At 37.1% G+C, this 26,030-nt stretch overlaps 1 protein-coding gene across 9 annotated transcripts in view; it reads right to left on the reverse strand.

Annotated features, from left to right (window-relative positions):
* The window catches only part of UVRAG (UV radiation resistance associated), a 283,373-nt gene that overhangs the window by 125,427 nt on the left and 131,916 nt on the right, over positions 1 to 26,030 (reverse strand). For all 9 annotated transcript variants that reach the window (XM_014540397.1, XM_014540405.1, XM_014540399.1 and 6 more), the window contains 3 exons: positions 12,829 to 12,913; positions 10,685 to 10,772; positions 9,483 to 9,543 (listed from right to left, as the gene is read on the reverse strand). In XM_014540397.1, coding sequence (XP_014395883.1) covers positions 9,483 to 9,543; positions 10,685 to 10,772; positions 12,829 to 12,913 — 234 coding nt within the window. The remainder of the gene's footprint in view (positions 1 to 9,482; positions 9,544 to 10,684; positions 10,773 to 12,828; positions 12,914 to 26,030) is intronic.

The raw sequence follows: 26,030 nt of genomic DNA on the forward strand, positions 1-26,030 counted from the left end.
GGAAGGGAGAGGAGATGAAAAGAGGGCTTACAGTAATGAAGGATCGGTAAGCCCTAGATTTGAACTTTCCTGTATGTGCTTCACACTAAACTTTTTCTTTCCTATATGACCTGACAGAAGCAACAGAAGGCCTTTTAATTAGCCTCCCAAAGAGGTCAAATGCAAACTACAAATGTTTAAAAGAACAACAACTCTCCAATGCTAAACACTCAAGCATCTACCTTTTTTCCATATTACTAAAGGAGTAATACTAAAGAATTACATTTGCATATTTTGAGACTACATCCACAGAGCTATTAAAAAAACAAAAATTGGTCTTCTAACATCACCTCTTTTCAATGATCGAAACAAGTTTGCTTAAATTTAATGATAAAAAGGTATCTCCAAGAAGCCTACATATGCAAATTAAAAGCCAAAAAGAAATAGCAAAAACTAGAAACTGGATAATATTGGAAATTAGCTTTGATTCTGGTTATTCACACTCACCATCGTTTCCACCACAAGACTCCCCGTTCCACCTATTAAAAACCCCAGGTTGTTTCCTCTTCCAGACCATAGTGCTCAGTCACAGCCTCACTGTTAAACACCAGGGTGTTGGATTTCCAATATTAAAGCTTTATATTAAAAAACATTTTAAAAGGACCACGGGTGAGGCATTACAGGGCCCAAGGGTATTCCAATACCCTCAAAAGGAAAACCACCTCCTGGTAGGGAAGTCACTTTCATCACCCCAAGACCACTGAACCTCCAGTGGGAAAATGTGAGCTCATGTGGTTAATTATGGCTATTGCTGGCCACAAAACCTCAGATGTCACATTCTGTTGCCAATCACTTTAGCTAAAAAACCAAAAGGTTTAAGGTTTCCAGCATTCCAAGATCTAAAAGACTTTTTACCTGCCAAAGCCAAAACCTGGCTCTCTGGGGTGTACTTTTCCAGTAAGCATTAATGACGTCCCTAACACCTAATGCAGAGCAGAGGTCTGTCTGTGTTCCTTGTGCTGCTCTGGGGGTTAGAAAGGTCACAGATGATAGTTTTGTCGGTGAGAAGTTGGAGGGGGAGTTCAGGGAGGAACAGGAATAAACTGTAAGACTCAGGTACGTAAAAAAAAAAAAAAAAATCCTAAAAAAAACCACAATGTTTTAAGTGGCTTCAAACAAAATAAAAATCTGCAATTTCCTCATAATAAATATTTCTGATTTGTTTTTTTAAATGCTGGTGGTTACTCAGGGTTGCAGCTGTTGTGTAACTTTTTGATAATAAATTCCACAAATACACACTCTCCATGACAACATTATAAATTAATTCAAATGTCTCTTTGACTTATATGCTGGACAAACTATCAATGTTCAAATGCATCCGTGTACAATAAGTGATCTAAAAGCTCTTACCATCCTGCCTTCCCAATCACTGAGGCAGCTGATTCGATAAGGAACCAAGCACCCACTGATCCAGACAGGACAAAATATTTAAGACTCTAATCACTGCCACAGCATCTATGGAATCATTCCATGTTCTCAATGAGACACTGTTTGACATATGGACTCTCCTTTCCAAGAAATCATGCCTGCATAAAGGGATACAGACACAGAAGGAAATCTGGGTCTCATTACCACAAAAGGCTCTGGTGTTATGGATTACTTAAAAAGACACACAAACTTTTTTTTTTTTGTACAAGAAATGTCTCTGTCAATGGAACTCAAATGAATACCTTCACCGGACAACTTACTCCCATTGGGTGCCGGTCTCTGACATACTCTAACAGTAAGTTACCCATTTAGAAAGGCACAGTACATTTTGGGCCACTGTGGCGGAGTTTCCCAAACAGTATTAAGTGATGCAATGTAAAGTCTATCCCAGCAAAGTCTCACGAATCACATAGGATAACCAGTTTGGAATTCCTTCACTAGAGTCTCACCGAGAATGCATCTGTTACAGAACATTACTGGCTGGCAGAAGTTTGGAAGAGGTTATTACTCAAAACAAGGAAGAAAAGTGCATCATGACAGGAATAATATGTACCTTAAAATCGGGCTGACCAGGGATGACTTTAGTTTTGCCACTGGTTAGCATGAGTCTTTGGAAAAATTAACTAATCTCTCTGAGCCTCAATTTTCTTGTCTTTAAAAAAAAATGGAATGTAATTTCTTCCCTCATAGAACATTTAATTAACAAGATAGCATTGTGCATGATATTCCCTGCTATCATATTTCTACTTACCCAAACTAAAATGTCCTGCTACCCTTCTCTCAACAGGGGAATATTATTTCATTTTTTTCAGACACCTCAGCCACCATCTTTGCTAAAAAGGCTTTTCTGATCCCCTCCTGATAGACTGATTATGCCCACTTCTTTGAGTCTCATGTACCTGGGAAAATTTCTAAATGCCTGACACAGAGTATGAATGCAATAAATATTTCTTGATTGGCTTGATTACAAGTGGGATAGCCTCAACTGGACTGAAACTTCACTGAGGTAGGATCAATGTCGTAATCATCTTTGTATACCCTCAGCACCTGGCACAGGTAGGTGACACACACAGGGCACTCAGTAAACTGAGTATATGGAAATGCCTTGCAGAATGCTAACATACAATTCTAAAGTCCAATACCACCATATGTGCTTCTTAAAATGTCTGATTCCTAGGAGTTATGGGGCATGAATAGGGCCTTAGAGTGAAAGTAAATACTTATTTCATTTTATCTCCCATTTCACTTTTCAGCAACTGCACTAAAAAGCTGAACTTCTATTTTAAAGAGTATGAAGAATTTATTCAGCTTGTTGGGCATACACAAAGCACAGGTAACTAATAAAAGCTATGAAAAACTAGGAAACAAACAACGTCAAAGAAAAAAAAAAACAGAATCAAGAAATGTCCCAGAGTGGATTAAGGTGACAGTCACCAATACTGATATTCCTGCTTCCCTTACTGCCTCCCTTCAAATCATTCTGCTTTTAGCAGCCAGAGTAACTTTTAAAAACATAAATCAGCTCATATAATTCCCCTTTTGAAACCGTTCAGGGGTTTCCCACTCAACTGAGGATAAAATATTAAACTCCTTACAGTGGCCTCAGAGCCTTGGCTGACCTTTCCTATTTCTCCTGATATAACTCAACCTCTTGCTCACTATGCCCCAGCCACATAGGTCTGATCTGGGATTTTCTGTTCCCCTTTCTCCCTTTCTTTCTCTCTCTCTCTCTCTTTCTCCCTTTCTTTCCTCTTCTTCTTCTTTCTTCTTCTTTCTTCTTCTTTCTTTTCTTCTTCTTCTTCTTTCTTCTTCTTTCTTCTTCTTCTTCTTCTTCTTCTTCTTCTTCTTCTTCTTCTTCTTCTTCTTCTTCTTCTTCTTCTTTCTTCTTCTTCTTCTTCTTCTTCTTTCTTCTTCTTCTTTCTTCTTCTTCTTCTTCTTCTTTCTTCTTCTTTTCTTCTTCTTCTTCTTCTTCTTCTTCTTCTTTCTTCTTCTTTCTTCTTCTTCTTCTTCTTCTTCTTCTTTTCTTCTTTCTTCTTCTTCTTCTTCTTCTTCTTCTTCTTCTTCTTCTTCTTCTTCTTCTTCTTCTTCTTCTTCTTCTTCTTCTTCTTCTTCTTCTTCTTCTTCTTCTTCTTCTTCTTCTTCTTCTTCTTCTTCTTCTTCTTCTTCTTCTTCTTCTTCTTCTTCTTCTTCTTCTTCTTCTTCTTCTTCTTCTTCTTCTTCTTCTTCTTCTTCTTCTTCTTCTTCTTCTTCTTCTTCTTCTTCTTCTTCTTCTTCTTCTTCTTCTTCTTCTTCTTCTTCTTCTTCTTCTTCTTCTTCTTCTTCTTCTTCTTCTTCTTCTTCTTCTTCTTCTTCTTCTTCTTCTTCTTCTTCTTCTTCTTCTTCTTCTTCTTCTTCTTCTTCTTCTTCTTCTTCTTCTTCTTCTTCTTCTTCTTCTTCTTCTTCTTCTTCTTCTTCTTCTTCTTCTTCTTCTTCTTCTTCTTCTTCTTCTTCTTCTTCTTCTTCTTCTTCTTCTTCTTCTTCTTCTTCTTCTTCTTCTTCTTCTTCTTCTTCTTCTTCTTCTTCTTCTTCTTCTTCTTCTTCTTCTTCTTCTTCTTCTTCTTCTTCTTCTTCTTCTTCTTCTTCTTCTTCTTCTTCTTCTTCTTCTTCTTCTTCTTCTTCTTCTTCTTCTTCTTCTTCTTCTTCTTCTTCTTCTTCTTCTTCTTCTTCTTCTTCTTCTTCTTCTTCTTCTTCTTCTTCTTCTTCTTCTTCTTCTTCTTCTTCTTCTTCTTCTTCTTCTTCTTCTTCTTCTTCTTCTTCTTCTTCTTCTTCTTCTTCTTCTTCTTCTTCTTCTTCTTCTTCTTCTTCTTCTTCTTCTTCTTCTTCTTCTTCTTCTTCTTCTTCTTCTTCTTCTTCTTCTTCTTCTTCTTCTTCTTCTTCTTCTTCTTCTTCTTCTTCTTCTTCTTCTTCTTCTTCTTCTTCTTCTTCTTCTTCTTCTTCTTCTTCTTCTTCTTCTTCTTCTTCTTCTTCTTCTTCTTCTTCTTCTTCTTCTTCTTCTTCTTCTTCTTCTTCTTCTTCTTCTTCTTCTTCTTCTTCTTCTTCTTCTTCTTCTTCTTCTTCTTCTTCTTCTTCTTCTTCTTCTTCTTCTTCTTCTTCTTCTTCTTCTTCTTCTTCTTCTTCTTCTTCTTCTTCTTCTTCTTCTTCTTCTTCTTCTTCTTCTTCTTCTTCTTCTTCTTCTTCTTCTTCTTCTTCTTCTTCTTCTTCTTCTTCTTCTTCTTCTTCTTCTTCTTCTTCTTCTTCTTCTTCTTCTTCTTCTTCTTCTTCTTCTTCTTCTTCTTCTTCTTCTTCTTCTTCTTCTTCTTCTTCTTCTTCTTCTTCTTCTTCTTCTTCTTCTTCTTCTTCTTCTTCTTCTTCTTCTTCTTCTTCTTCTTCTTCTTCTTCTTCTTCTTCTTCTTCTTCTTCTTCTTCTTCTTCTTCTTCTTCTTCTTCTTCTTCTTCTTCTTCTTCTTCTTCTTCTTCTTCTTCTTCTTCTTCTTCTTCTTCTTCTTCTTCTTCTTCTTCTTCTTCTTCTTCTTCTTCTTCTTCTTCTTCTTCTTCTTCTTCTTCTTCTTCTTCTTCTTCTTCTTCTTCTTCTTCTTCTTCTTCTTCTTCTTCTTCTTCTTCTTCTTCTTCTTCTTCTTCTTCTTCTTCTTCTTCTTCTTCTTCTTCTTCTTCTTCTTCTTCTTCTTCTTCTTCTTCTTCTTCTTCTTCTTCTTCTTCTTCTTCTTCTTCTTCTTCTTCTTCTTCTTCTTCTTCTTCTTCTTCTTCTTCTTCTTCTTCTTCTTCTTCTTCTTCTTCTTCTTCTTCTTCTTCTTCTTCTTCTTCTTCTTCTTCTTCTTCTTCTTCTTCTTCTTCTTCTTCTTCTTCTTCTTCTTCTTCTTCTTCTTCTTCTTCTTCTTCTTCTTCTTCTTCTTCTTCTTCTTCTTCTTCTTCTTCTTCTTCTTCTTCTTCTTCTTCTTCTTCTTCTTCTTCTTCTTCTTCTTCTTCTTCTTCTTCTTCTTCTTCTTCTTCTTCTTCTTCTTCTTCTTCTTCTTCTTCTTCTTCTTCTTCTTCTTCTTCTTCTTCTTCTTCTTCTTCTTCTTCTTCTTCTTCTTCTTCTTCTTCTTCTTCTTCTTCTTCTTCTTCTTCTTCTTCTTCTTCTTCTTCTTCTTCTTCTTCTTCTTCTTCTTCTTCTTCTTCTTCTTCTTCTTCTTCTTCTTCTTCTTCTTCTTCTTCTTCTTCTTCTTCTTCTTCTTCTTCTTCTTCTTCTTCTTCTTCTTCTTCTTCTTCTTCTTCTTCTTCTTCTTCTTCTTCTTCTTCTTCTTCTTCTTCTTCTTCTTCTTCTTCTTCTTCTTCTTCTTCTTCTTCTTCTTCTTCTTCTTCTTCTTCTTCTTCTTCTTCTTCTTCTTCTTCTTCTTCTTCTTCTTCTTCTTCTTCTTCTTCTTCTTCTTCTTCTTCTTCTTCTTCTTCTTCTTCTTCTTCTTCTTCTTCTTCTTCTTCTTCTTCTTCTTCTTCTTCTTCTTCTTCTTCTTCTTCTTCTTCTTCTTCTTCTTCTTCTTCTTCTTCTTCTTCTTCTTCTTCTTCTTCTTCTTCTTCTTCTTCTTCTTCTTCTTCTTCTTCTTCTTCTTCTTCTTCTTCTTCTTCTTCTTCTTCTTCTTCTTCTTCTTCTTCTTCTTCTTCTTCTTCTTCTTCTTCTTCTTCTTCTTCTTCTTCTTCTTCTTCTTCTTCTTCTTCTTCTTCTTCTTCTTCTTCTTCTTCTTCTTCTTCTTCTTCTTCTTCTTCTTCTTCTTCTTCTTCTTCTTCTTCTTCTTCTTCTTCTTCTTCTTCTTCTTCTTCTTCTTCTTCTTCTTCTTCTTCTTCTTCTTCTTCTTCTTCTTCTTCTTCTTCTTCTTCTTCTTCTTCTTCTTCTTCTTCTTCTTCTTCTTCTTCTTCTTCTTCTTCTTCTTCTTCTTCTTCTTCTTCTTCTTCTTCTTCTTCTTCTTCTTCTTCTTCTTCTTCTTCTTCTTCTTCTTCTTCTTCTTCTTCTTCTTCTTCTTCTTCTTCTTCTTCTTCTTCTTCTTCTTCTTCTTCTTCTTCTTCTTCTTCTTCTTCTTCTTCTTCTTCTTCTTCTTCTTCTTCTTCTTCTTCTTCTTCTTCTTCTTCTTCTTCTTCTTCTTCTTCTTCTTCTTCTTCTTCTTCTTCTTCTTCTTCTTCTTCTTCTTCTTCTTCTTCTTCTTCTTCTTCTTCTTCTTCTTCTTCTTCTTCTTCTTCTTCTTCTTCTTCTTCTTCTTCTTCTTCTTCTTCTTCTTCTTCTTCTTCTTCTTCTTCTTCTTCTTCTTCTTCTTCTTCTTCTTCTTCTTCTTCTTCTTCTTCTTCTTCTTCTTCTTCTTCTTCTTCTTCTTCTTCTTCTTCTTCTTCTTCTTCTTCTTCTTCTTCTTCTTCTTCTTCTTCTTCTTCTTCTTCTTCTTCTTCTTCTTCTTCTTCTTCTTCTTCTTCTTCTTCTTCTTCTTCTTCTTCTTCTTCTTCTTCTTCTTCTTCTTCTTCTTCTTCTTCTTCTTCTTCTTCTTCTTCTTCTTCTTCTTCTTCTTCTTCTTCTTCTTCTTCTTCTTCTTCTTCTTCTTCTTCTTCTTCTTCTTCTTCTTCTTCTTCTTCTTCTTCTTCTTCTTCTTCTTCTTCTTCTTCTTCTTCTTCTTCTTCTTCTTCTTCTTCTTCTTCTTCTTCTTCTTCTTCTTCTTCTTCTTCTTCTTCTTCTTCTTCTTCTTCTTCTTCTTCTTCTTCTTCTTCTTCTTCTTCTTCTTCTTCTTCTTCTTCTTCTTCTTCTTCTTCTTCTTCTTCTTCTTCTTCTTCTTCTTCTTCTTCTTCTTCTTCTTCTTCTTCTTCTTCTTCTTCTTCTTCTTCTTCTTCTTCTTCTTCTTCTTCTTCTTCTTCTTCTTCTTCTTCTTCTTCTTCTTCTTCTTCTTCTTCTTCTTCTTCTTCTTCTTCTTCTTCTTCTTCTTCTTCTTCTTCTTCTTCTTCTTCTTCTTCTTCTTCTTCTTCTTCTTCTTCTTCTTCTTCTTCTTCTTCTTCTTCTTCTCTCTCCTCTCCTTCCTTGCATCCTTCCCTCTCCTTCTTTCCTTCCTCTCTCTTGTAACTAATTTCAAGTGCATTTATATGAGCACCTTTAAAAGGAAAAGCATTTTCAAATGTTATCTCATTCAATCATCACAATGAATTGGAGATGTAGATATTACCTCATTTTTTACAGGTCAAGAAAGTAAGCTCTGAGAGATTACATGACTGCCCAAAATACAGGTCTTTTCTCCCAATCCCCTCACCCTGAGTTTTCTTAGATTTATCAAGCCCATTACTGCATCCTGACCTTTGTACTTGCTGCACCTCTTCTAAGTAATGCTCTCCCCAACTGTAATATAGTTGACTCCTTTCAGCTTCAAATTTTCTGTTAAATGCTTCTCCTCAGAGCTGTTCTCTGCTTTATCTAACGTAGGTTCCTTTATTGTCTAAGATAGCATATTACTTTACTAAATACTTGTTACATACTTATTTTCTTATTTATTAGCTCAATAGGCTGTGTATGCTCCATGAAAGGAGAGAACATATTTTTCTATCATCATATCCTCAAAACTCAGCACAGTACCTGAGTTGAATTAATATTTTTTCAATAAATGAATGTTCTGTATCCATGGAACCTGGCACAGGGCTCAAGGTACTCAGTAGCTTTGTAAATAGATGAATGAGGAAAAAGATGTGTCATGGGCTTTAAGACACCATAACTTTGCCTAAAATCAACACGAAAGCACATTTGTATGACTTACAGAAATTGGAAGGAACACTGTACAATGAAAACCAGGCAAATCCCAGCTAGATTATTACCTAGCTTTGTGGTCTCTGGCAAATCACTGAATAGCTATTTACACGCTGTAAATGAGACTGTACCACCTTCCTTATGGGTTTCCTATGTTTGTTTTTGTAAAGATTAAAGATAAGGCAAAATATCATGCGTTTATAGATACAATCTCACAACATGAATTAATATGTTCATACTATCAATTAGGAAATCAACTCAAAGCTTAGATGGCTTGCTCCAAATTACATGGTTTCTAGAAAGTGAACAAGGATTGAATACAGGTTTTTCCATTCCTGTTTTATCACTCTTCTTTTATCATGTCCCAACTACTTGTTGTAAGGGTTGCTGTAAAGGCCAATAGAGGTAATAAATTAAAATAGTCTTAAATGTTAAAGGACCATAAATAACAACATTTCCTTTATAGGGAAATGGAAGGACATCTCAACCAAAACTGGTAATGCTCTATATTTAATAACTTCTTCCCAAATAGATAATATGCTAGCTTTGAAAATAATTTATAAAGCTATTTAACAGGCCTAAAGCACTGTGTAGACTAGGGGGGAAATGCTACCTTGCTAACAATAAAAAAATATTTTATTGCCAAGTTCTTTTCTTTGGCATACTGGTAAAGAGAATAGGAAAATTAAATATTTTAAAATCAGCAATTACTATGAATCATAGTATATATTATCTTTAATATAATTTTTTTAATTAAAAGAGAACAGAAATGACAGAACAACTTTAACCTGTCATAGTGGGAATGTAAAAAAATTTAATTTCCAAATACATTTCACATCAGCAGAAATATGATTTTCTAAATAACAACAGATTAATGTTTGTTATTCTCTGCTCCCAACCACATACAAATTTGTCATGAAAATAAAAGCAAAAGAATAGGGAGGATATAAGTATTCTTACGTACCCCACTGTCTAATTTTCTTAAAGCCCTTTAAAAAATATTTTCTTTTAAGTTTCAAATATAATGTGCAACTATTTTTTCCTCTATGATTAGACCAAATGGCCTTTTAAGTCTATCAGGGAATCTGAATCTATATACTTACAATTGGGAAGGGACAAAAGGTCCAAGACCGTCTGGTGAAAGGCTAGGCAACAACATTTTAAGATATCTCTATTTTTCCCTGCAACGTACTCATATCCTATACACAGCAAATACTTAGAAGTAAAAGAAATAAAATACCTTGGAAGTCCTCAGAATTGGGCAATTTGACACCACATACAAAATAATCCTTATGCTCATTCTGTGAATACAACCAAAGAATGAAATTAACTGTTATTACGTATAAAGAAAAGTAACTCTAAGTCAAATCTCCAAGAATTCAACAAGTCAGTGTTAATTCAAAGACAATATTGTCCTAGACTTAAAATATTATCATAATTGTTGAAGCTGGGTGATTAGTACATGATGATTCATTATACCACTATATATTTATATACTTGAAATTTTCTATAATATAAACATTTAAAACAGCAGGTCGAAGCAAAAAGCCATATAAAAATTTTATCATAAAAATATCCTTTGCCCAATTCATAGCTATAAATGAAAAATCTTAAATAGAATTAATAAGATTTATGAGCAACCTAAAATCCTATTAACTTTCCTCTCAAAATATTAGTCTTTAAATGAAAAATTAGTCTTCATTCTAAAAACACATCAAATTTAGCAGATATGGTTCTCTAAAAAGAATCTAGTCAGTTTTAATAAAGTTTTACTTTTTGCATTTACTCCAAGAAACTAGATTAAAGAACTTAACAGTCTGACAGGAATATCTGAAATAATACTAATAAATATAAATTAACTAGTAATTATATTCTTTAAGGAGAGACATGTACTGTGTCTGCATGTATGTATCAGAAATGGTGGTAGTTGAGCCTGGCCAGTGCAGCTTAGTGGTTGAGTATCAACTCATGAACCAAGAGGTCACTGGTTCGATTCCTGGTCAGGACATATGCCCAAATAGGGGGCTTGACACCCAGTAGGGGGGGTGCAGGAGACAGCCAATTGATGTTTCTCTCTCATCGATGTTTCTATCTCTCTATCCCTCTCCCTTCCTCTCTCTAAAAATCAGTAAAAATCTATTTTTTAAAAAGAAATGGTGGTAGCTGATAATGTGTTTGAGTGAAAAGATCCTAAAGATTTTGGTATTCTTTCAGACGAAGATGAGCACATCCCTCCAACAAATTGGTATGAAAAATTAATGGTGGAACTTAATGCCGACCAAATCTAAATCTATTTTTAAAATGGATATTAGCTCCTGAATGAAATCATGACAGAGCATATGACTAAGACTAGAGCAATGGGTTTTTTCATTGAGAGGAAATTTCAAATAGAAATCATCTTTTAAAACAAAACAACATTTTTTCAGAGAATTTGAAACTTACCAAATCAATTGGGTAAATGTAGGAAAGCTCAGATAGTAACTGCCTGCAACGAATTGTCAACTGAGCATTAGTCTTCAGAAAAAGTTCTCTAAGGAGAAGAAAAAAAGTACATTTGTTAAAAAAAAATGCTTACAGGCTTTCAAACATTTATTTCCACATAACTGACACAGAAAAAGATTGCACGGTCTACTAGTAGACTAGGCCACAGAAACTTAGCAGTAGAAGCAAGAATAATATCTAACATGCATCCTTACCTATCTCTAACTACTATCAACCAAGCCAACTCTATACATACTGAGGCCTAGTATATGTGTATACCCTTTAAGGCAGGGGTCCTCAAACTACGGCCTGCGGGCCACATGCAAATACAAATATTGTATTTGTTCCCGTTTTGTTTTTTTACTTCAAAATAAGATATGTGCAGTGTGCATAGGAATTTGTTCACAGTTTTTTTTTAAACTATAGTCCGGCCCTCCAACGGTCTGAGGGACAGTGAACTGGCCCCCTGTTTAAAAAGTTTGAGGACCCCTGCTTTAAGGGATGTAAAGGGTATAAATCATCACTGACCGAGCACCTACTACTATATGCCAGGAGCTTTACAAAGTGCTTTATTTAATTATTATAACAACGCTATTAGGTTAATATTATTGTATCCATTTTATAAACAAGGAAACAAGGTTTAAAGAGGACCTATAAGGCAACCACCATCTCATTTAATATGATTTCAGGATATATCCATCTAGTAGTTCCTTAAAAAAATATTTTATTTTTCACTTACAACTACATGTTACAACTACCTCAAAAAAACTGCTGCCAGGTTAGGAAAATAATTTAAGAAAAAGAACAAACAAGCAAAAACTACAGCATGAGATGATGCAGCTCTTCTTTTGAACTGCTCAAGAAACATAAACAACAGATGAAACACCTACAGTACAAATACCTGCTCAACTGCATTAAGAATGTAAGGGGAGCCGAAACCGGTTTGGCTCAGTGGATAGAGCGTCGGCCTGCGGACTGAAAGGTCCTGGGTTCGATTCCGGTCAAGGGCATGTACCTGGGTTGCAGGCACATCCCCAGTAGGAGATGTGCAGGAGGCAGCTGATCGATGTTTCTCTCTCATCGATGTTTCTAACTCTCTATCTCTCTCCCTTCCTCTCTGTAAAAAATCAATAAAATATATTAAAAAAAAAAAAGAATGTAAGGGGAAAAAAGCATTTAGGAGAAGCTGTCGGTCAAAATGAAACGTAAACGTAGTTGTATAATGCAAACATCACTGAAGACATAGAGGATCTAATTCTGCTTTCCTAGTGAGTCGGACAAAGAGTAACTCCCAAGAGCCTTGCTTTCCTATCTGCTAACTGAGAGGAATAGACTAGGTGAAATCCAAGGTTCTTTCTGGGTCTAACATGCTCAAGTCTTCAATTGCTAAGGTTTTTAAAAGAAAAATGCAGGATGAAATTACTTTCCTGAAAAAAACACACAAATGAGTAAGGATGAGCAAAAGAATTAGAGGAGGCAACAAACTGAGCATGTGCTAGAAAAAAATAAAGAGAAGAAGCATTAGCATTTGTTAAGTGAATGCTGTGGAGTGACTAAAATTAGCTACAGCTGTATAGCACCAATTTATTAAAGGTTATTTGAAAGTTAAGCAAAACAATCACCATAGCTCTTAAAAAATATATATATATGGTAAAAATAGAGGAGAGGTCTGATAACAACGTGGAGGATAAACTGGAAAGACGGAGAGAATGATGTTAGAGAGATCATCTAGGAGCTGTTGAGGTAATCCAAATGAGCTAACATTAAAAAGCAGTAAATCTAAAGAAATTACTGAAGAAAAAACTACATGTTGAAGACAGGAAGAGGAGAAGATTCAGACATCAAGTCATGGTGCTATGGCCTTGAAAACTAGAACAGTTCTCATTTCTGATTATGAGTATATACTAGGAGCTTTAATAACTGCCTCTATCAGTGTATGAGACATAGTAAGTGCTTAATAAATATTTGTTGAATAAAAGAATATGTCCCTGAGGTGTGTGGAATACAAATTAATAACAGCAATTTTTAAAGAATCCTACTTTTCCAAATCCTATCCTCAAAGTAAACTTGACACTCACAACGATTATTCTCAGAGTTTCATTTACCTTTTCGCAGTACACTCTTTCCTCAGCTCACTTAGGGATTCCTTCTGGAGTTGAAGCTTGAGGTGCTCAGTTGAAAACGTACTGCCTAGAGGGAGATGGAAGAAGACAAGTCCACATGTAACAGTGCAGAGAGAGATGCTCAATCACAAGCAAACAGGCACAGCCCAGTCACGACAGTGAGAGGGAAATAAAGAGTTAAAAGGCAAAATAGGTTGGGGATAGAGGTCTTCTGGAGGGGATTAACTGGAATAAATTTCCCTATTGGTTTAATTTTTATAAACGTTCAGCCTCTAGCAGCTGTCAGGGAGTGAGTGTCTAAGATTCCCTGCGTACAGATTTCTGGATTGTTGACCAATAAACCCTGGAGAGATTTCAAAATTCAAACAACTTCATTTTTTTTTAAAGTGGCTATGAACTCTGGGTGTTAATGATGATTCACTAAAAGTTCATCAATTGTAACAAACGTATCACTCTGGTGGGGGATGTTGACAATGGGGGAGGCTGTACACATGTAGGGGTGTATGAGAATTCTCCGTGCCTTTTAATCAATTTTGCTATGAACCTAAAACTGCTCTAAAAATAAAGTTCATTTTTTAAGTGGGTAATTTCTGTTCTACCAAAAAATGCTATATAACAACATTACTATAAGTTATTACTTCATTTTTTAAGTGGTTAATTTCTGTTCTACCAAAAATGCTATATAACAACATTACTATAAGTTATTACTATCATGTTATTCATAAGTATATGTAGCTTTAGTTACAATCACATGTGCAGGAAATGTATATTGATTTTTCCATATTATGTCACAAGCACTTTTACATGTTTACAGATAATATGAGTTATGATGTTTAATGGATGTATACAATTCAATTCCATGGATGTGAATGATATGAATATTCCACATTCTAACTGATACCCCATACCTTAATCCTAATACAGGACATTTAATTTTCTTTAAGTGCTTGCTGTAGCACTGCAATGATTAATATTTGTGTTTATGTGTCTAATTTTTTGTATTTATATCAATTTTGGAACTTCCATTTATGTTTATGTGATCACAAAATTCTTTTACATCTTCCTACTCTTAAGAAAACGAGGGCGTCTTACATTCTTGACAATCCAGGCCTGCCTGATAATTCCAGCAGTCCTGAAGCATAGAGAAAGTCTTAGATCCTGATAGCACTAAGTTCTAGATTTTACAAAGGACTTTAGTTTCGTGAACTCTGATCCAACAGGAAAGGGTGCCCTATACTCTTTTGCACATCTCCTATAGGGAGGAACAAGAAAAAGATTAACTGACCAAGTAGTACTGAATTTACCAACCTAGGTAATTTTATTAACATCTCTACGGACTTCAACTATAGTTAAGTGATAGTAAGTTGGTAGCTCTGCCTCCAAAATAGAACTTAATCAAGGAACACCACCTATCTTCTTTAGCTCCAATATAATTCCACTCCAAATCTTCAACCTCAACAATTTCAGAAAACATTTAGGTTAACAACTTCCACCCTCCACACCATGTACTTTCTACCAGAATGCACACAAATTCTTCTACCACTACAGAAATTTGCAATATTATTCTTCATAGATAAATTAGGCTGCCTCAACTCTAATATTGCTGGTGAAACCACAAATAGGGACAAGACAGATCCAGGCTTCAAGAAGCAAATGTATAGGGTGTCCCAAATTTCACGCAAGATTTGAATTTTGCGTGAGCATTAACAACAACAACAAAAAATAAAAGCCTAATTGTACTTGGTTAATTGAATCAGATTCTAAGATCTGTTGCCCTTTGATTTCAATCCCTTTAATTCAATAAGCATTACCAAGTACCAATTACGGCCCAGGAGCAGGGACAATGAAGACCAATGAAGACCACGGCTTTGCGTATGTGCCAGCAAAGCCGTGGAGGCCATTTACCCGATGTGCTATTCCATACATAACCCTATATTGTATGCTTTATGAATCAATAAAAAATTTACAATTTTTAATTATAAACCTGTGTTTTCTATCAAAATTACTTCTTGCGTGAATTTTGGGACACCCTATATATACCCTCCTCAGTTTTGAAGACTCTCCAGAACGTATTACATGACCAAAATGGGGGTAGGGGGGAGACTTGCAGAGTGAAGGAAGGAAAATTAAAATTTAAGACTATATTAGCCAGCTAACATATAGGGTAAAATATTGACAATAGGTAAATCAGGATGAAGAATATAGGTGATCTCTGTACTCTTCTTATTCTTATAATTTCTCCGTAAGTTTAAGATGATTTCCAAAACAAAAAATAAAAGAGTTGATCCAAACCCAGAAAGGGGTCACCTGCGAGGCTATGGTTTTCCACAGGCTTTAGAAGGCACACTGGCACCATCTCTCCAAAACATACCAGGCTCAATTTTCTATCAAAAGGCAATACACCTCATTGGTTATTAGTGGACTCTGGAACAGAGATCTGGAACAGAGCTAAAACTGAGTTTAGCTAGGCTCATACAGAGAAGAGCTAAGTATTTGAAGATATCTCAAAAAATAACCTAATAGTCGCATTCCAATAGTCACATTATAAGGAGTAATAATACTGAGGCAATAATGTGTGCCCAATCTCTTTAGATGTTGTTCAGGTTATATATCACCATAGATAGAAGGCTGTTCCCAGGTTTCTAATGTCTCTTCTCCATCCGTCCCGCCTTGGGAAAAATCCAATTTTGTTTTCATTAAGCCCAGAAATAGGGCCAATGTCTAGAGATTGTGTGCCATGTCAAAGTTTAGTCCAGTTCCTGGCTGTGCTATGGCCGGCTGGTGCTGCTCTATCCAGTACCCAGGCTGGGCTTGGAAACTGCTTGAGGTCCACACAGCTATGAGCCACACAGCTGCTAGGGCACATGGCTGCTACAGAGACAGTGTGTGAACAAACCTGGCAAGCCTGTTACCAGAGAGAAAGCTTCTTTGTTTTTTGTTTTTGTTTATTTTTTTAAATTTTGTTTTATTGTTTAAAGTATTACCAAGAGTATTACATATGTCTCCTTTTATTTTTTCCCCTTGACCTTCCCCCCGCCTCCCCTACCCACCAGTGTCTTGTGTCCATTGGTTATGCTTATATGCATGCATACAAGTCCTTCGGTTGATCTCTTACCCCGTCCCCCAACCCTCCCCGGCCTTCCCGCTGTAGTTTCACAGTCTGTCCGATGCTGCTCTGCCTCTGTATCTATTTTTGTTCATCAGTTTATAATAGTCTTTATTATCCATAAATGAGTGAGATCATGTGGTATTTTTCTTTCACTGACTAGCTTATTTCACTTAGCATAATGCTCTCCAGTTCCATCCATGCGATTGCAAATGGTAAGAATTCCTTCTTTTTTACAGCAGCATAGTATTCCATTGTGTAGATGTACCACAGTTTTCTAATCCATTCATCTGCTGATGGGCACTTAGTCTGTTTTCAAATATTAGCTATGGTAAATTGTGCTGCTATGAACATAGGGATGCATATATCCTTTCTGATTGGTGTTTCTGGTTTCTTGGAGAAAGCTTCTTTGTTAAGTTGTGATTATATTATCACTAGAGGCCCGGTGCACGAATTCATGCATGGGTGGGGTCCCTTGGGTTGGCCTGTGGGGATGGGGCCAAAACCCTCAGTCTAATGCCACCTGCCACTCCTGCCTGCCGCTCTTGCTCATCCCAGCCCCACTGTGCCTGCTGCAGGCTCACGCCCAGTCAGTCCCAATCTGGAGAGGCTCACGCTGCTGCAGCAGCACTCATCAGCCAGCTGTGGGCCCTGCATCTGGCGCCTGCCAGAGGCAGGGGGGCGGGGGGAGGGGGGCCAGGGTCAGGATGCCATAGGCCCTTCGGGTGGGTGGTGGGACACACTTGCTGGCCCGGGATCCAGGATCCAGGATCCATTGTGCCGGTTGTCGGAAGCCACCTGGTAGCCACTTTTATATCGTTTCTTCCTTGCAGAGCATCTAGGGAGGGGAAGCAGCCGCAGATAGTGCTGGCAGCACCAGTCTGTGGGTGCCTGGCCCATTCTCCGGAGATTGAACCTGCAGGACTACTGAGGGAGTGAGTGGCTGCTACCCAGCTGGTGGACCACCAGGATGGATCAGTCAGCTGAATGGCGCTCCCACTGTGGAAGCGCACTGATCACCAGAGGGCAGCTCCTGCATTGAGCATCTGCCCCCTGGTGGTCAGTGTGCATCATAGCGACCGGTTGTTCGGTCATTTGATCACTTAGGCTTTTATATATATAGATGGGCTTGGGAAAGACCAGGCTTTTCTTCAAGTTAACCAATCAACTTCCCAAGCTTTCATGGATTTCTGATGGATCCACCCCCTAACCAATCTATTTCCTAAATCTTCTGGGGTTCTGTGTTCCTTATCCAATGCAATCCTTTTCCCAGGCTAGACAAACAGGCCTCTATGGTTGCCATCTTGGCTCCTCATGCCTCATAGAAGCACTTTCCCCTATTCTCTGAGCCAGTGGACCTGGGAGATTGAAAAGTCAGTTCTTCCTCCCTATACAGGTTGCAGGGAAATGCTGCAATCCCCTGGGATTTGTGAAGTGGTAGCTTCCTGGTTAAGCGGGCTTTATGCTCCCTAGTTGATTATGCTTAATAATGTCTGATTTCATTTGCTCCCTTCCTTTATTTTATTTTATTCTTTTACTTTTTTTTTTTTCTGAGAGGGAGAGGGAGAGAGCAATAGAAACATCAATGAAGAGAGATAATCATTGATCAGCTGCCTCCTGCACACCCCACACTGGGGATCGAGCCCACAACCCAGGCATGTGCTGTGACCAGGAACTGAACTGCAACCTCCTGATTCCTAGGTAGATGCTCAACCACTGAGCCATGCCAGCAGGGCTGCTCCCTTCCTTTATTAATCTTTAGCTACCTATGCTAACAATATCACATGTAGAATCATTGATGTCCATGTATATATCCCACTTACCTAAATTTTCATACAGATTTAACATTGATTGATATCTTCTGCTTGAATCAATCTTTACTATGGTTGCAAAATATAACATTCCAACTTCAGTACTTCCTTCATATCTATTAGTCAGCACTCTGCACTCTTCTCAAAGCAAGAGACCTCCCTTTTTCATTAGCAACCTTTTATCAATATGGAACTATGAATTTCATGTTTTCAATGATTTATATTTACACCATTTTTAGTGCTCAAGTGGTGCCAGATTTGGCCAGTGAAACTCTCTTCAGCCTTGCTCCAGTGTCTTTCTGACATGCTACAATTGTGTTATTCAAAATATTACTTATCATTTTAATTTCTGTAGGAGCTGTAGTGATGTTTCCTCTCTCATTCCTGATACTGGAAATTTGTGCTTTCTCTTTTTTTATTTGGTCAGGAGGCTTAAATTTCTGCCCTTGTTGATTATTTCCTTCTATTTGATTTGAGTTTAAGTTGCTCTTCTTTTCTAGTTGTTAAGGTACAAGGTTAAAGTATTGATAGAAGACCTTTCTTCTTTTCTGTTATAAGCATCAAATAACCTAAGTTCCCTCTAGGCTCGTATTCCTTTAAATGTTGAAATATTTTCATTTTCATTCAGTTCAAAATATTTTCTCATTGTCCTTGTTATTTCTTCTTTGACCTAAGATTTATATATGAGTGTGTTGTAAATTTCCCAGTATTTGGAATTTTTCAGACATCTTTCTACCAGTGATTTCTAGTTTCTGTTTTGGTGAGAGATGATACTTTATATTATTCTGAGTCTTTTGTATTTGTCTTATTATACCAAAAATGGCCTAACTGAATGTTCCCTATGTACTTGAAAGGAAATGTACATTCTGCTGGTGCTCAGCAGAATGGTCTGCTCTCAGGTCAAGTTAGTTGACAGTGCTGTTAAGGTCTTCTTTCCTTATTTTCTCTCTACTGGTTCTATTAATTACTGAGAGATGCATGTTGTGGTTCCAACTAGTATTGTGGATTTGTCTATTTCTCCTTTCTGTTCTATTAGTTTTACACACACACACACACACACACACACACACACACACACACACACGTATGGAGAAAGAGAGAGAGAGAGACAAAGAGAGGAGGGGGGTTCTACTGTTATATTCATACATATTTATAATTGTTATGCCTTTTCATGAACTGACTTTTTCACCAATGTGATTTTTTTTTTAATCCTCACCTTGAGAACATGTTTTTATTGATGAGAGAGAGAGAGAGAGAGAGAGAGAGAGAGAGAGAGAGAGAAACATCAATTGGGTGCCTCCCTCATGCACCCCAACTGGGGATCAAACCTCAACCTAGGTATGTGTCCTGACTGGAAAGCGAACTTGCAACCTTTTTGGTATATGGGATACGCTCCAACCAACTACCTGTCTTTACTGTAGGTGGTACTTTAAAAAAAATCTTTGCCCAAGGATATGTTTTAGAGAGAGGAAGGGTAAGAGACACATAGAGAGAAACATCAATGTGAGAGAAACATCAATCAGTTGCCTCCCGTATGTGCCCTGACTAGGGATCAATCCCAAACCTTTTGGTGTACAAGCAACACTCCAACCAATACCCTTTATTCAGAAGTCTACTATGCCTGATGGTGCAAAAATAGGTTCACAGTTGTTCTTATGGAAAAATAACACAACAATAAATAATAACACAAGAATAAACTGTGGCCTGCATGGTGTGGCTCAGTGGTTGAGCATCGACCTATGAACCAGGACATTACAGTTCAATTCCCGGTCAGGGCACATGCCCAGGTTGTGGGCTTGATCCCCAATGGGGGAGGGGGGGGGAGGGGAGTGTATGCAGGAGGCAGTCAATCAATGATTCTCTCTCATAATTGATGTTTCTATCTCTTTCTTCCTCTCCCTTACTCTCTGAAATCAATAAAAATATATTTTTTAAATAAGAATAAACTGTGTTTCACATACTCACAACTGTGAAACTACTTTTGCCCCACTCCATATATAGCCACTCCAGCCTTCTTTTGATTAGTATTTGCATGGCATACTATTTCCATATTTACCTTTAATCTATATCTTTATATTAAAAGTGGTTTTCTTGCAGATAGCATTTAGTTAGGCCTTTTTTTATATAAAATTTAAACAATCTCTAATTTTTAATTGCAGTATTTAGACCAGCCGTGGGCAAACTACGGCCCACGGGCCGGATCCGGCCCGTTTGAAATGAATAAAACTAAAAAAAAAAGACCGTACCCTTTTATGTAATGATGTTTACTTTGAATTTATATTAGTTCACACAAACACTCCATCCATGCTTTTGTTCCGGCCCTCCGGTCCAGTTTAAGAACCCATTGTGGCCCTCGAGTCAAAAAGTTTGCCCACCCCTGATTTAGACCATTTACACTTAATATAATCATTGATATGTTTAAAGTTTACCATTTTGCAAGTTATTTTCTATATATTCCATCTATTCTTTGTTCCTTTATCCTGATTTTTTTATGCTTTTGAATTGAGTCTTTTTTTTCCTTTTTTTAATGATTCCCTTTTTGTTCCTTTTGGCTTATTTTTACCTCCATTTTGATTTTTTTTTGTAGTTGCCCCAGAGTTTACAACATAGAATTTTAATTAATAAAGTCTACCTTCAAATAATATTATACCATTTGTGTACAGTGTAAAAACCCAAAAATAGTACACTCCTAATTCTTACCTTCCCCACTGTTCAAATTCTTCATACATCTTACTTTATGCATGTTATAAACCCCAAAACATTGCTATTTGTACATTTTTTTAAAAATCAATTGTCTTTTAGAGCAATGAAAAATCAGAAAAAAATGCCTTTATAATATCTTCATTTCAACCATTTCCAGTTTTTATGTAGAGCCATGTCTTTGTCTGGTATCCTATTCCTTTAACATTTCTGGGGTGTAGGAGTGCCGATAATGAATTATCTTTTTTTTTGGTCTAAAGTTTTACATTTGTCTTCTTTTCTGATAATGAATTATCTTAGTTTTATCTGAAGGAGTCTCTTTGAGCTTCAGTTTGGGTAATTTCTATGACCTATCTTCAAGTTCAATGATTCTTTCCTCAGTTGTATCATCTACTGATGAGTCTGTCAAAGGCATTCTTTATCTCTGGTACTGTGTGTTTTTATTTATAGCATGTCCATTAGACTGTTTCTTATAGTTTCCATCTCTCAGCTGAAACTTACCATATGTTTGTATATGCTATCCACCTTTCCACAAAAGCTGAAGCACATTAATCATAGTCATTTTAAATTCCCTCTCTGATAGTCCCAACATCTGAGTCATTTCTGAGTCTCTTTCTGTTAATTTCTTCTCTTGACGTTTTGTTAGTGGTGATGGTAGTGGTGGTGGTGATGGGTGATGGTTTTTTGTTTTGCTTTTCTTGTCTCAAAACTTTTGATTGAATCCTGAACACCAATTGCAGAGCAACAAAGAAAATGGTATGCTTCTTCTTCTACTTTTAATTTGGGGGTTAAGTCAATAAAGTCTGGTACTGAGCTGTATTTGGGTTTTGTTGTTGCCATGGTTACCTTCAGTGTATCACAACCTTCAAATTTCTTCTAACTTTTCCTTTTGAAGGTGGTGGTGGTGGAGGGGATGGTGTGCTGCAGGGTTTTTTTCAATGATGCTGCTCAGATTTAGGTATTCCCTGTACCTAAATAAGGGTGTCTCACCATGCTCTTGCCTCTCCTCAAGTGGTTAACTACTGTAGCTTATTTTGTGCTTTCTAGCCTGGCTGGGAAGTTGGGTCGGGAGTTTCTCTGCTGTCCTGATTAAGCCAGGCTTACCCTGTGTCCCTATGTTATCAAGGTAGGGCTTTCTCAGTAATACTCTCCTTCCCCTATGGACAGATTTCCTAACACAGTTTCCTGCCCCATCCCCAAGGACAGTGATTTTTCCTTTTTCTTCCTCCAGTCACAATAGGTTTTCACCTATGCCCTGGAGACTACAGGATTTGCAGGCCCTTCCCCAGAGGCTCAATGCTTTTGTTCTGAAGGAAGAAGGGTATGACTTTCTTGCAACAACATCCACTTCCCTCCTCTAGACCCACACCACCAAGGGAGGCTTTCCACGATTTTCTGCCCTGCCTCCAAGCTTTCTTGTGAACATCTGAGTTAGGTCCATGCAGAATAAACTGTGAGCAGGTGTGAATTGCCTTGTATCTGCTATAGTATCATAGCAGCCCACAATAGTGATCAGCAATTTGTTAAGAACTGTAGTTGAATTATTTTGCCTTTTATATGGTGACCCCAACTTCCTCCCATGCTCTACCAGTGGTGAGTCAGTCCTCACATCTGCCTCTCCTTGGAGATGCTGGTCTTTACATACATATCAGGTAACTTGGTTGCCCAGCAATCTTGATTCTCTGAGAGATTCAAGAAGAGTAGCAATTTTGTACATCATTTAGGGTGGAAGGGAAGCTCCTCCCATCTTTCTACATCCTATGCAGAAGCTGGAAATCAAATCTGAGGATGTTAATTTGAGGCTTTTAAAGCTCTTCTCTGTTCTTTATATTTTCTCTTGGGTCAGCTACTCTGTTTGTTCAATTTGATCTCCTTCATACTGTTTTCCTCAAATACATGACGACCCTTATTTTTTCCTTCAAACCCATTAACACATGATTAGATTGCTTAGCATATGTAATTAGTATAGGTTTTCTTTGACACTATAAAGATTTATTTATATAAAAGGCTTTACCCCTGAGTGCCAGCTCAGTGTAAGCAGGCAGGTCCTATTGACAATTAGGCTTTCTTTCAGAGTACATATGTTGAGAGAAGGTAGTACCTTTACTTTAAATCATTACAACTGTCAAATAAGAGAACTTGACTTTGGGATTGTATAAATTTAGGGTATTTCAGTCCTAAGTAGAGCTGCCTTTCATGTTTTCCCTCTGGATAGATTGTAAAAGTCTAGAATTAGGCTCTGCTCCACCTTTCTACGCCAAACATTCACACCATGGGACCTAACCAGGTCAAGAATCCATTATGTTTAGAAAGCAATTGGAGCAAATGTTATAGGAAGTTAGTCTAAATTCCTAGAGGAAAGAGAATGGGGCAGTAGGCCCAGCTTCCCAAATTACTGCTCACCATTCCTCCTCAATTCCACGTTGAGGTCTCTGAGAGCTCTACCAGAAACCCCCACAGCAGCATTTTCCATTTGTGCTCTGGGCTACAGTTTCTCTCTACTCCAGTTTATTCATCATACAATCCTATCTTCTTTGTGTCTTTGAAACTGTGCCAAAATCTTTGCTATTCTGATGGCACCTTCTTTTATTTTCACCATCACCATAGATTTACTCTTTATGCACATTTCTTTACTGTCTTATCAATGGGTCATTGAGGAGGAGGGAAAGCAAATGCACATGTTTTGTTTACAATGTTCCAAAACTGCTTTCTGAAATGTTTGGCCCTGCGCACAGCAATGTTCCACTCTAAGATGAACCCTCTGTTTAGCAAGAACTCAAGTCAGGCAATTTTAATAACCAACATCGATGCTGTCTCCTGTAAATCTAAAGCTAGCAAATATGAATTTTGCTCCCATCAAGAAAACAAAACACAGACTCTTGAGCCTCTCTCTCACCAGAGAGTTTGGTCTCAGACTGGCCAATGGCCAGCCCCTGTCAAAATCATAGTTAAAACCAATAAACTGTCATTCTTCTGGGTTTTCTACATCAAGTCAGATGACCAAAAAGCAATATACTTCAACTATTTTAGTTTCCCTCCCTGCAGAAATGCCTTTTTTGTACTATGATTTATGATGTTGCCTTTCTCAAGGGTTAATAGATATTTCTTGCTGTAACTTTTGCAAAATTGCAATTGACTGTATTTCATTATGATATTTAATATCTAGCACATAAGAAACTGCATGCTAAATTCCTCTCAGAATTTAGTGCCAAGAGAAGACTTTTTTCTCCCTAAAGAACTGATATACTTCCTTATAACAGGCAATGAGAAGCAAATGATACTTTTCATAACTCTACACAATTGGCTCGACAGCTATGAAGGTCAGAGCTAATTTTAGTGCTTAAATACAATAGGCAGATCCTAAGGGAGGGAGTGAACTGTACTGAAAAGTCCATCAACTTAGGAAATCAGAAAGATCTGGGTTAAAATTCTACCTGTGCTACTTTAAGGGCTGTAGATAAGTCTCAACTTCTCTGAACTTCATTTTCCTCTTCTATAAAATGGGGATAATTTCACTTTTATTCAATAATTGCATCTCAACCTTCCCCCATGAAACTCCAAGTGGGCAGAGAAAATTACATAACTGGCCTGACCGATTTTACTTTAAAAATAAGAACCACAAAGCACAAATAGGCACACTGTCCAGAAATTCTACAATTTCCTCATGAGTTTGCTTTCCCACTCTTGGAGATGACTACTCCATACATTATCCCAACTCCTTGAACCTCCCCTAAATCCAATACCTAATTATCTTACCTCATACTAGCCTGACACAGTAGGACTCTTCTACAGTCCTACTCACTACCTAATATGTAAACTCACCTGTACCTATGCCGTTTTCTTAGCCTTCTCCTCCTATTCAATGGAAAAGTCAATTATTGGACAGGAGCGGGCTGGAAGAGGTTAATGGGGGTTGGGGGGAAGAGAACCTATGTAATACTTTCAACAATAAAGATTTTTTAAAAAGAAGTCAATACTCTTCATTTTATTTTAAATTCCTTCTCATCACATCTCATACTACTTTCTTCCTGTCCAGGTACAGTGGCCTCTTTCCTATTCTACAGTTCACGCCCTTCCTATGTCCAAGCCTTTTTACTTAGGTTCCCTCTGTTGGTACTCCAGAAATTTTTATTTTGTAAGACTGAGCTCCTCAAGCAAACCTTTTCTGAGTAATCTCTGTAAAGATGGTCCCCCACAGTTACATTTATCACTGAAGCTTGTTTCTAGTACTTGCCACAATCTGGTATTTAATTTATCCGTTGGCTTCTTATTGACTATCTTACCCACTAAGTATCCAAAACTGGAAGTCTTAACTCTTCCCTTTTCTCTCTTTACCCCAACATCTGCTTCTCCAGTATTTGTCTTGAATAGTTGTTCAAATCAGAAATCAGAAACTATCCTGAAACCTCGCTCTTCCTCTCTCCTCAAATCTACTAAGCCATTAATAGTAGAGTCTACCATCTAAATATCTTTTGAACCTATACACTCCCTCCTCCCTTTACATTTCCAATCTGTTTAGATTTTAATTCTGTATTGCTTAGATTACTATAATACCTTCCTCAATGACAATTCTCTATCCTCAACTCCTCAAAGAGAACTTCCTAAAATATATATCTAATTTCCATTTTATATTGTTGTCATCAAGACAGTCCTATCTGCCCTAACCGGTTTGGCTCAGTGGATAGAGCTTCAGCCTGCGGACTCAAGGGTCCCAGGTTCGAGTCCGGTCAAGGGCATGTACTTTGGTTGTCATCGATGTTTCTAACTCTCTATCCCTCTCCCTTCCTCTCTGTAAAAAAATCAATAAAATGTATTTTTTTAAAAAAGACAGTCCTATCTATTTTTTTGTCTTTGAAAATTTGCCTAAGTTATTTCAACATCTTCAAACCTTCAGCATAAACTTCCTTTATAATTAGGTCATTCTTTACCTCTCTGGACTCGCCTGTGAACCTTAACTCAAATGTATCCTTAGTTGAAGCTTTACTGGAATTACCTGCAATTCTCTAATCTACTCCCATGCCTCTGTATAAACTGTTCCTTCTACCTGGAAAGTCTTACCTTCTCCCCCTACCTAGCTATCTACTACTAGTTACTCTTCTAGACTTAGCCCACATCACCTCCTATACTGGGTATTCTGATTTTCAGATGCTCATCATCTGTGTCCCTATAGCACTTTCTACATATCTTTGTCATATATTAAAGTACACCTGTTATTCTGTTTCTAACATCTTACAGAGTGCCTGGTTGTTTGTATGTGTCCCATAAATGATGAATAAAAGAACTGATGAAGGCACATGTGCACATTCACACATACTCAGTGCTCTTCCCATTTCCTTTACATGCCTAATGATCTCTTTTACTCCTGTGTTCAACCATCTAATTGTAAATGTGTTTTTGGTAAATGCCATTTCTAATGTGTGTGGGAGTAAGAAGAGAAAAACTGATAATAAACCAATGTAAAATTTTGTTAGGTGGCTTATTTCTACACATTTATACTTTGCACTGCAAAGGGGGGAGATTAAAATATGATAATCTGACTTCCCTACAACCTAATCAAGTCATTACTG

The sequence above is a fragment of the Myotis brandtii genome, unplaced genomic scaffold (genome assembly GCF_000412655.1).
Source record: "Myotis brandtii unplaced genomic scaffold, ASM41265v1 scaffold244, whole genome shotgun sequence".
In the NCBI taxonomy this organism is placed as follows: Eukaryota; Metazoa; Chordata; class Mammalia; order Chiroptera; family Vespertilionidae; genus Myotis; species Myotis brandtii.